The 12,579-nt window shown below is 38.3% G+C and overlaps 1 protein-coding gene across 2 annotated transcripts in view; it reads right to left on the bottom strand.

Annotated features, from left to right (window-relative positions):
* The window catches only part of ADGRL4 (adhesion G protein-coupled receptor L4), a 117,307-nt gene extending 108,138 nt beyond the window's left edge, over positions 1–9,169 (bottom strand). Inside the window, exons 1-2 of one of the 2 annotated variants that reach the window (XM_069981510.1) lie at positions 8,983–9,169; positions 7,632–7,772 (exon numbers count right to left, since the gene is read on the bottom strand). In XM_069981510.1, the coding sequence (XP_069837611.1) occupies positions 7,632–7,772; positions 8,983–9,004 (163 nt within the window). In that variant the 5' untranslated portion in view covers positions 9,005–9,169. The remainder of the gene's footprint in view (positions 1–7,631; positions 7,773–8,982) is intronic. The other variant, XM_069981509.1, reaches the window with a different exon arrangement.
* Between the last annotated feature and the right edge of the window lie 3,410 nt (positions 9,170–12,579).

Here is a 12,579-nt window from a genome sequence, read left to right as displayed (position 1 = left end):
ATTAGTGAGGTGTGTGTCTGCGTTAATAGTGTCAGTGATATATGTGTGTGTGTGTTTCTGTATCAGTGGAGTGTGCATGTGTCAGTAGTTTCTGCATCAGTAGTGTCTGTGTCAGTGGCATATGTGTGCGTGTGTGTGTGTGTGTGTGTATCTGTGTGTATGTAGGTATGTATGTATGTATGTATGTGTGTGTATGTATCATCTGTGTGGGTGTGGGTGTGTATGTCTGTATCAGTAAGGTGTGTGTCTGCATCAGTAGTGTCTGTGTCAGTGGCATATGTGTGTGTGTGTGTATGTATGTATGTATGTATGTATGTGTGTGTGTATGTGTGTATGTATGTATGTATGTGTGTGTGTGTATGTGTGTATGTATCATCTGTGTGGGGGTGTGTGTCTGACTGTATCAGTGAAGTGTGTGTCTGTATCAGTAGTGTCTGTGTCAGTTGTATATATGTGTGTGTGTGTGTGTGTGTGTGTGTGTGTGTGTGACCCCTTTGATCTCATCACAGTTCAGTCCTACATTACATTGCACTTCTATGCTCGATTATTAGATTTTTTTGGGATTGATACATCTCGGACTAAGGGAATGTGCGTTGTGTTTGGCTGACGGCTATATGGTTCACATCATTTGTAGAATTCCTTGAAAAATAAGCCGGGGCACAAGATGGTCGCTGTGTGTCCTCTCCATTGGGATCATGTACAGATGTTGTTGGGTAGATAGACACTAAGCTGACGTTATCACTAAGAGCTTTGTGATGTTTCCTGAGCCGGGCAGGGTGTGACGCCATGTGTCAGTGACTACTGTTTTCCTTCCCCTAATCCATAGACGGCTTTTGTTTTTTATACTGGAAACAATAGGGAAGTGATAAGTAACGGTATTGATAAAAGTGGAGACGTTTCCTTACATCAAGACCAAATCTGACAATATGGCGGCTCCTGGAAAAAACACAAAGCTTTAACCCGCCTTATCCTCTATCTGCAATGAAAGTGTAATGAAAAATCTATCTATCTATCTATCTATCTATCTATCTATCTATCTATCTATCTCCTATCTATCTATCTATCTATCTCCTATCTATCTATCTATCTATCTATCTATCTATCTATCTATCTATCTATCTATATATCTCCTATCTATCTATCTATCTATCTATCTATCTATCTATCTATCTATTATCTATCTATCTCCTATCTATCTATCTATCTATCTATCTATCTATCTATCTATCTATCTATCTACTATCTATCTCCTATCTATCTCCTATCTATCTATCTATCTATCTATCTATCTATCTATCTATCTATCTATCTATCTATCTATCTATCTATCTCCTATCTATCTATCTCCTATCTATCTATCTATCTATCTCCTATCTATCTATCTATCTATCTATCTATCTATCTCCTATTTATCTATCTCCTATCTATCTATCTATCTATCTATCTATCTATCTATCTATTATCTATCTATCTACTATCTATCTATATATTTCCTATCTATCTATCTATCTATCTATCTATCTATCTATCTATCTATCTATCTATCTATCTCCTATCTATCTATCTATCTATCTATCTATCTATCTATCTCCTATCTCTCTCTCTCTCTCTCTCTCTCTCTCTCTGATCTAGCACATTCTCTTTACATCAGATACCATTCCTTTATAATACATTGCCGCTCATGGTCTCAGTGTAATTTCTGCCACCAAGTGTCTTAAGTGGGAGATTATATGAGTTCATCAATCTGCCATATGAGTCGGTGACATCGGGTCCCTGATGAAATTTCTGCCCCACGAGGGAAGCATCTAGTTCTATGCGTCTCCGGCGCCCCCCCTCCCCCCCATCAGAGGATAATCTGAGCGCTTAGCATTATTGTGAGAGCCAGAGGTTGATATATATTTTAATATATTTACACTGAGGACCCCCGTGATCTCTGCGCAGGACCTGCACTCAGCTTTGGCGCAGTCTCTTGTATATGTATGTGACATCTGGGACTTGTACGTAGACTTATTATATTATCCTTTGCTGCCTTTGTCATATTGTTATCGCCGTTCATTTATTACCTGTCCCTGTGTATTTGTTGGGTCGTCTATTGTTATTTAGCATCCGTGAATTATTTAGAGGGTGCGATGGAGAGTCCTAAAGGGGAACACGTAGGAGATACAGCTTTACCTTTATGGCCATTATAAAGAAAAAAAAACTGTTAAAAAAAAAACTATGTATATTCTTCTAGCAGTTACTTTGTAGCAGTTATATTAGTTACTTTGTAGCAGTTTGGTATATTATCAAAACTTATTATGGACGGTGGCGAGACAATCAGTTTGGATTTGCGCTATTGTGCTACTACATCGATGTCTAGATTTAGATCATTACGTCTTATTGTAGAGGTGCCAACCCCCTGGCCGACAACCTGCACTGGCACTTATACACAGTGGACGATGGCAGAATCTCAGACAGGTTGACCCCAAGTTTACAGTTGACTAGTTTTCTGGCTTGAGCTAGCACCAAGGAACGTGGTAAGGCTGTGTATCTGCCGGCTCTGAATCTGCAGGTCAATGGTTAGCCATGATCAGGGGACTAACACTTTGTCCTCACTCTGCCCCTGTCTATTTGCTAGTGACTAGTCGCTTACTAGCATTAACGCAATGTTTTTCTTATGACTAGTATGGAGTGAGCACTTAAATAATTGAGTTCTCTATAAATACTCAAGTTTAGCATTTATTTATGCTTGACTTCTTGACTTGAGTAAAGAACACCAAGTTTTTTAACCAGGTGCCCCCTGAAGCGGAGGGTGTCTGATTCACCTATATTTTTTTTTGTATATTTTGTCTCTTGAAGGGATATGTAATCAAAATATACAAAAATTAGATCGACAAAGAGCAATAGGTTACCACAAGACACATTAGAACTCCGGCAATTGGCGGCATACCGCTGGAATTCTAATGTGTCTTGCAGAAACCTAATGCATTTTTTTTTTGTTCTAATTTCAAGGGACAAAATATACAAATATTTGAATCAAAAAAATTCAATAGGTTACTGCAGTGGCTGGGAGATATACAGTAATTGATGGCCAATGGTTTAGCAAGGTAGGTACCTGAGTTCCACGAGCATGTTCATTTAAAGGGGTATTCCAGGAAAAATTCCATATGCTGTGGATAGGGGAAAAGTAAGAGATTGCGGGGGTTCTGACCTCTGTATTCACTGCCGATCTTCGTATTGGGCCCCCAGCTTCTGTGTAATGAATACAGCCACGCGTATGGCATGTGACCCATTGATCTATTCATTTCTATGGGGCAGATAGAAAGAGCGGAGTACAACGCTCTTCCGGTGTACTTGGCTCTTTCCGTCACTACATAGGAATAAATAGAGCAGTGGATCACGTGCCGTACCCACAGCTCTATTCATAACACAGAAGCCGGGGGCCCAATACAGAGATCGCCAGGGGGTACAGAAGTCGTTTTTCCTTAAATACCCCTTCAACACTACCAATAACTCATTGTATGGCTTATGTGACTGGGTTTTTACTATTAGAGGGTAAGGGGGCAAATCATGGTAGGCACTGGTCCCAGCAAGGGTGACATCAAGGTGTCTGATCTGCCGATCCCAGGCCGAGGTCACACCCCACAGAACAAGGGGCCAAATGGATGAGTGGGTATACCCCTTTAAAGGTCCGACGTGCCAAGCTGATCAGCCAATAATTCACTTTAGGTAAAGTTACTGTACCTTTCATTGAAAAACTGCGATGGTGTCTACCTGGATCAAGAAATCTATTTATTGTCCAGACTTGTGTTCCCGAAGCTCGGCACAGTCTACAAGGTCTCACCCCGGCAAGAAGAAACAGACTGACAATTTTCCTTTTCCCCTTTGTAAAAGCAAAATTATTTGTTTGCCTTTTGTTTCCCCCATCTCGGTTACTTTAGGTTTGGAAGATTCTATTGTGTAATGGACTTTTTTGATCATTGCTGTTATCGCCAGTGATTCTGTCACTACTGTCGCTCTCCGGGCTAACCTGACATGTCTACTATTGCTCGTGTCAACCTGCATTGCATCTCCCTTCTTCTTCTCCTTTCATGAAGCAGACAGAGATTCTTTTTTTTTCCCGGCTATAATTATCTGAATTTCTGTTCCAGAAGAAGAAGGGGAAAAAAAAGAAAAAAAAAAAACTACTCTAAGGTTTGACAGTGGAGTAAGAAACCGCTGGAGACGAAAGAAACAAAAGCCAGTGGAAGCAATGTTATTTTCAGCTGTATGATCTTAGTCTTATTTACTAAGAAAAGCTAATGTTTTAATAATGTGCCGTGTCCTGGCGTCTCACAATGAAAGCCAGCGAGTCAAAACCGGGGGGAAAAAAAATATTTTTTTGAAAGGTGATTGGATTAAGGTGGATAAAGCTGAAAACAAACATAAAAGGCAAAAAAGAAAAAAAAAAAAAAAAAAAAAAAAAAATATATATATATATATATATATATATATATAACTTCTACTAAAAAAAAATATTAAAATTAACTGGTCTTAGAACTTTAAATAGATTTGTTATTTACTTATATTAAAAAAAAACTAAACAAAAGGACGTCCGGAACTTATCATCTGCTGTATGTCCTGCAGGAAGTGGTGTAGTTATTCCAGTCTGACACAGTGCTCTCTGCTGCCACCTCTGTCCATGTCAGGAACTGCCCAGAGCAGTAGCAAATCCCCATAGATAACCTCTCCTGCTCTGGACAGTTCCTGACATGAACAGAGGTGGCAGCAGAGAGCACTGTGTCAGACTGGAAAGAATCCTCCACTTCCTGTAGGACATACAGCAGCTGATAAGTACTGGAAGAGTGGAGAAGTTTAAAGGGAACCTGTCACCCCCCGTGCCGGGGTGACAGGCTCCCGACCCCCCGTTAGAGCCCCCTATACTCACCTAATCCCGCCGGGTCCCGCTTCTGGAGGTGGTCGGGTGATGAAGATCTCAGCCGCTGCAGCCCGGCGCGCGCGCTGAGAGATGAGTCCAACGCTCATAGAGAATGACGGAGCGCTGGACTCTCCTGTCATTCTCTATGGGTGTTGTACTCATCTCTCAGTGCGCGCGCCGGGCTGCAGCGGCTGAGATCTTCATCACCCGACCACCTCCAGAAGCGGGACCCGGCGGGATTAGGTGAGTATAGGGGGCTCTAACGGGGGGTCGGGAGCCTGTCACCCCGGCACGGGGGGTGACAGGTTCCCTTTAAATGGAAGTAAATTACAAATGTATATAACTTTCTCACACTAGTTGATTTAAAAAAATTTAATTAAAAATACCCCTTTGAAAAAATTAAGCCATGCCATATGACATCTACCAATCTATCAACAATGCATCAAAGGGAGGATATTTCTGTAATACAGGACTTTATGGAAACATCATACAATGAGCAATGGACAAGACACACACACATTGCACATCCAATACACATCTCCAGTCTCCCACCCCTAGCCTCCATTGGTCCCATGTATCTACAAATTTTCACATGACAATTTAGGCAACTATGACGTATCATGGACAACACAAACCCGCGATGTTATGTTACTATGGATACATTTTCAGGCCTAATAAACACATGACTGTAACATAGAATGGCTTTGTATGGTGGAAAGGAGTTTTCTTTTTATCTGTCCCAGTTTGCCTTTATTACATATGAAAGCAAGGGTGATTGTGGGAAGTATGTGAACTATGGCATGGCAACCAAAGAGTCACAGTTCAGAAACGAAACAGGAAGTGATTCGACTCATGGCAGAGAAGAACGATACAGGGATGTAAGGAAACAGGAAGTGATTCGACTCATGGCAGAGAAGAACGGTACAGGGATGTAAGGAAACAGGAAGTGATTCGACTCATGGCAGAGAAGAATGGTACAGGGATGTAAGGAAACAGGAAGTGATTCGACTCATGGCGGAGAAGAACGGTACAGGGATGTAAGGAAACAGGAAGTGATTCGACTCATGGCAGAGAAGAATGGTACAGGGATGTAAGGAAACAGGAAGTGATTCGACTCATGGCAGAGAAGAACGGTACAGGGATGTAAGGAAACAGGAAGTCATTCGACTCATGGCGGAGAAGAACGACACAGGGATGTAAGGAAACAGGAAGTGATTTGACTCATGGCGGAGAAGAATGGTATATGGATGTAAGGAAACAGGAATGGTATATAACATTTGTGTATTCCCAATGGGAAAGGGTAAGTCGCAGCCAGACTGCTCTATCAATGGCTTTTCCCTCCAAGAACAACACCCAACCCTTTTTGTCCACTGACGTCATCTATTGGTGGAGAGTCAAGAGTGTCCTATACAGCTGGTCCAGCAGATACTAGAATAACAATATCTATTTGTATAGTGTCAACAGATTCCACCTTTAGCAAACAGATGCTCTCAGTTTCTGTCACTTATTTCAATTGCCTTGACAATAACCGCTGATTAATAAAGCGCTAGGAAGCTGTACATGTAGTGATCACAAGATACAGTATTATTTACAATTTTTTTTTACCAAATTTTAATCAAAATTTACTCAAATTTTCTACAATTGTAGGAAAATTATGCAGATAAAAGTACAAATACCGGTACAACTTGACCATTCTGTACAACAACTGAAGTGGAGACACAGTATATAGGCCCATGAACTTTTTGATTTTGGTAGGGTAAGTATGCATTAGTTCTGTTGGACTCCATCTTCATAATGTTCACGGCCAAGATCTATGTCCAGAGACCAACAGTTGATGCTAGATATCCACTGCGTATCTTGGCCGATTGCTGTTTCCAGGGAGCAGCCAAGTTGATAGCTACGCAATTTACATCATAAGGCCGGGTTCACACTACGTAAACAACACGGCCGTATTTTATACTAACGGGTTTACTTGTGCAAACAACGGCCGTTATTTGTGAAATAACAGCTGTTGTTGGGCAAGTACGGCCGTTAGTATGAAATATGGCCGTGTTTTGTACATAGTGTGAACATTACAATTTTAATAGTCAACCCCTTAAAGAGGTACTCTGGAGAAATAAATGTTTTTAAATCAACTGGTGTCAGAAACTTATACAGATTTGAAAATTACTTCTATAAAAAAAAAAAAAAACCTCAAGTCTTATCAGCTGCTGTATGTCTTGCAGGATGTGGTGTATTTTTTTTCAGTCTGCTGCCACCTCAGTCCATGTCAGGAACTGTCCAGAGCAGGAGATGTTTTCTATGAGGATTTTTCATTGCTCTGGACAGTTCCTGACATGGACAGAGGTGGCAGCAGACTGGAAAGAATACACCACTTCCTGCAGAACATACAGGAGCTGATAAGTATTGGAAGACTGGTGATTTTAAATTACAAATCTGTATAACTTTTTGACTAAACATTTTTTCTTCTCTGGAGTACCCCTTTAACTTTGCCCAGTTTTTACAGTAAACATAGACTAGAGTAGCAAACTATACAATTAAAAAAAAAATTCCTATGAATCTAATTGTAACGTCCTTGGTTACTCATCATCCCTTAAGAACACCATGACCACCTTTGGCCAATCCACCAATCTCCAGGATACAAGTGGTTCTACACGACTAACCAAACTTAAACTCGGTTTCTACATAACTGGTTTCCTAGAGGATTTGATGAAAAAATATAAGGTGTACTTACCTTCACAGAAGTTAATTCCATCCCCTGTATACCCAGGAGCACAGTAGCAGCCCAGGATCCCCTTCTCCTCCTTGCATTGAGCATTTTCATGGCACATCAGCTGACATTGCTGACCGGGGTCCAGCAGAAGAAATATACACACTGCGAAAGGCCAACCATCATATAATGTTATCAAATGTACTGACACCAGGGGAAAGAGTCAGAAAAATACTTGTAGTGTTAGATGGGAGGTCAGCCTGCTGTGTACTACATGGATGTGAGCAAAAAGTAAAATAAATAAATAAATAATAATAATAATAAAAAATAATAATAATAATAATAATAATAATTCTTATTCTTATTCTTATTATTTTATTTTTATTTTTTTTAACCCTGTTCATACTATTATTAGGAGACTAAATCTTCTTGACAGAAAAGGGGAAAATAAAAAGTACTAAAAATGAGATAATAATAATAATAATAATAATAATAATAATAATAATAATAATAATAATAATAATATTATTATTATTATTATTATTATTATTATTATTATTATTATTATTATTATTTTACAGGTATTCCCATCTCAGCTTGTTATTTCCTACTTAAAGGGCTATTTCCATCTGGGTTTGTTATCCCCTTCTTAAAGGGGCATTTCTCACCTTGATCTTGTGATTGTTGTGGGTCCAGGGGGGTTCAACCACAGGGAACCACACAAACCCCAAGATCAGCTTAAGATAGAAATGCCCCTTTAAGTTAGGGAAAACAAGTGAGATGTGAATAACCCTTAAATTCAATATATTCAACAACATTAAAATATGGTAGGTCCACTGAGTCCCGCACCAATCCCAAGAACAAGCTGATATGTGGATAACAAGAAGAATTGGGGATAACCTTTTAGGTTAAATATTGTCTACAACCAAAATAAACAAATACAAATATATTAAGAAAAAAAAATATATAAGAGAATTTTAATTGAAAAAATATTGAAAGTTATTTTTTTTTTAAAACATAACAAATACATACAATGTTATATATTTTTTTTAAAAAATCTATAATTTAAAGTAATTTTTAAAAAAAAAACAACATAAACCTAATAAACATTCTAATCGTATTATTCTTTGTTATATTATTGCGCCCAAAAAAAAAAAAATCTAATTAATAAATTATAAATTCTTTTCTTTTTCTCTGTCTGTGCCTGAAATACACCGTCCACACAGTCTACACAGTGGGAATGGTAAGTAGTTTTCCAACTTTCCAAAAAGTTAGATCAAGTTGAAAGACATATAATAAAAAAGTTGGCTAAACCAAAGGCCTAGGTGGTGTCAGGTACGAGGTGATAAACAATCCGCCACCCCCAATTTCTTACCTATGAGATAGAGACGTTTCATTTGAGGTGGCCGACTCGTTCTCTAACGCTGAGACAGTTGATACAAGTGGCTCGCCAGCTCTCGGCCTTGTGACGCAGTCGGTTTCCTCTTCAGATTTTCCTGTTTCTTTGTTTGCTCAGGAATTCTACTTCCTACACTTTCATCAGAAAGGAGTTGACTTCTAAGCCTTATATAACATGTACAACTTGTACCCGAGTAACTCCAGCCTGACATCTACCACCCAAACCTGTTTTCAAAAAGTTTTTCATGAAGTTTTTTGACTTTTATGTTTATTTTGTTTATTTGTTTGCCATGGATCTGTGTTTTATACTGTGGAGATTTTATGGTTCCAGGGAGGAGGCAGGATTGGTGAAGTCACTCCTTTGTCCCACAGATCTTGAGAAAGATTTACTTAGAATGCTGCGAGTGTTGTGTCTATGACAGGATGGAAAACATTGCTGGGACCATTAACACTTCCTGGAACACGCAGGAGGCAAACACAATGTACTCCTGGATGGAGGGGAATCTCCTGGTATTACACATACTCATCCATGTCATGGCTTTTCACATTGTGTTCCTTGTCATGTATTACGTGCCTGGAATTTTAGTTATTTATATCTGTACTATGACCAGTCTATGTTTTCATATAGTCTTCACTGTAGTGTTTATGTTCTTATAGAGTAAGTCAATAAGCATAAATAGCATATACTGTAAATCTACAGTGTTATATGTGAATCGGTCTTCAATGTATTATTAAAATATTATTTATATTGTCTAAAAGTAATAACAATCACAACAAAGAAAAGAAACAGAAACTCACATTTTACAATGGCATGGGTTTAATTACCAATCTATAAAATCTATCATCTATCTCCTATCTATCTCCTATCTATCTATCTCTATCTCCTATCTATCTATCTATCTATCTATCTATCTATCTATCTATCTATCTATCTATCTATCTATCTCCTATCTATCTCCTATCTATCTATCTCCTATCTATCTATCTATCTATCTATCTATCTATCTATCTATCTATCTATCTCCTATCTATCTCCTATCTATCTATCTATCTATCTATCTATCTATCTATCTATCTATCTATCTATCTATCTATCTATCTATCTCCTATCTATCTATCTATCTATCTCCTATCTATCTATCTCCTATCTATCTATCTATCTATCTATCTATCTATCAAATTCCAACGGCACTCTGGAGACTTCAAATTAAACGTGAAATGTATTCATATTGTGCAGCACAGCAAAGTAAGCGACGTTTCAACCGTCTCACACGGTCTTTTTCAAGCTCAGTGATTAAGTGCAATCTATCCAACTTTATACATAAGTGCTCTATTTACAAATATACATCATTGGTGATAAACAGTGTCCATCAAACTAAAGAAGTCCATTCATTGGTGTGTTCCAGTGTCCATCAGGGATGATCTCCCTCTTCTATTGGGAGAAATTAGTGTCCGTCTGTGTGAGGATTTCCACGAACCCTCTGTGCTTTAACCCTTAAGTGTCCCAATGTAATCATAGAAAAAACAAATATGCTTGAAAGCAACAGTGTGAATATTCATAGATTATCAGATTACCGGTCTGAACATCTCACAACCTCTGGATAGCCTCGGAGTTCGGAGCCAAAGATGTTTACTCTAGAACTTAATTAGTAGCTTGAAAATTTCATATGCTCTTGGTGTTCCCAATTCAGACACTGCTCCTCAGTGCGTCTTATACGATTTGCATCCGGACTCAATGTGTTAAGTTTTAATATCCATTGAAGTTCTTTTTTCTTCAGTAATACCTTTATGGAAGGTGTGACCAGCTGCGATTCTAATGCGGTAAAAATAAATTTTTTTTTTTTTTTTTTTTTTTTTTAATGGACCTGGAGTGGTCTAAGGGGTTAACAGGTGAAGCTGGCTGTACCTCTCCCAGAGAGATCAGGGAGAATTGAACCCTAATGGATCCTGAAACCTGACACTACATGCAAATCATATAAGACGCACTGAGGAGCAGTGTCTGAATTGGGAACACCAAGAGCATATGAAATTTTCAAGCTACTAATTAAGTTCTAGAGTAAACATCTTTGGCTCCGAACTCCGAGGCTACCCAGAGGTTGTGAGATGTTCAGACCGGTAATCTGATAATCTATGAATATTCACACTGTTGCTTTCAAGCATATTTGTTTTTTCTATGATTACATTATAACACTTAAGGGTTAAAGCACAGAGGATATCCTCGTGGATATCCTCACACAGACGGACACTAATTTCTCCCAATAGAAGAGGGAGATCATCCCTGATGGACACTGGAACACACCAATGAATGGACTTCTTTAGTTTGATGGACACTGTTGGATAGATTACACTTAATCACTGAGCTTGAAAACGACCGTGTGAGACGGATGAAACGTCGCTTACTTTGCTGTGCTGCACAATATGAATAAATTGCACATTTAATTTGAAGTCTCCGGAGTGCCGTTGGAATTTGTTTAATAACTACACTGACCCGTGGTCTAGGTCCTCTAGCTGGCACCCACCGCCACCTTTAACTTTGAAGCTGTGCTGCCTACTATCCTTGTGGCTATCTATCTATCTATCTATCTATCTATCTATCTATCTATCTCCTATCTATCTATCTATCTATCTATCTATCTATCTATCTATCTATCTATCTATTATCTATCTCCTATCTATCTATCTATCTATCTATCTATCTATCTATCTATCTATCTATCTATCTATTATCTATCTATCTATCTATCTATCTATCTATCTATCTATCTATTATCTATCTATCTATCTATTATCTATCTATCTATCTATCTATCTATTATCTATCTATCTATCTATCTATCTATCTATCTATCTATCTCCTATCTATCTATCTATCTATCTATCTATCTATCTATCTCCTATCTATCTATCTATCTATCTATCTATCTCCTATCTATCTATCTATCTATCTATCTATCTATCTATCTATCTATCTATCTATCGTAATATTTAATATCTTCCTTGTAGCTTTTTTTGCTTCCATGTCAGACTTTCTGCAGGTTTTATGAATAAAGTTTTCCCTTGTCTTGTATTTTATTATTTGAACATCTTGAAGCTTGACGGAGATCTTCTTATTAAAACTTCCTCCCGACTGAAGCAGCAGAGGGAGCAGATAGCATGAAAGGCCCAACTGTTATCACAAGTGATATAATGAAAGAAACAACAGCAGAGACAATGCTGACACCTCCCAGGGATCCATATGAATGCACTTAACTTTATTCTGTGCCATTCAAAACCATTGCATTAAATATAGCGGCTGTATAAAGGGCCTACCCACAGAGACGTTTACAGACGCGGCGGACATGATGCTGAATTGCTGATGATCTCGTTCAAGAAGGAAAAACTCCCACAGCCAGTGGCTGCCTCTAATCTATTAGTGAGACGTCTCACAAGGTGACATGTGCTCACTCTTATGTATACATTGCCCTTTGTGTCTTTTAATAGAGAATATTACTGTTTTATTAAGTGGTGAAAAGGATATTCTGTTTCAGAAAAATAATGGTTGTTGTGTATTAAAAAGTTACTGGTATAAGGAAGG

This window comes from Dendropsophus ebraccatus, chromosome 8 (genome assembly GCF_027789765.1).
Source record: "Dendropsophus ebraccatus isolate aDenEbr1 chromosome 8, aDenEbr1.pat, whole genome shotgun sequence".
Lineage (NCBI taxonomy): Eukaryota > Metazoa > Chordata > Amphibia > Anura > Hylidae > Dendropsophus > Dendropsophus ebraccatus.
This window is presented reverse-complemented; position numbering and strand designations above follow the sequence as displayed.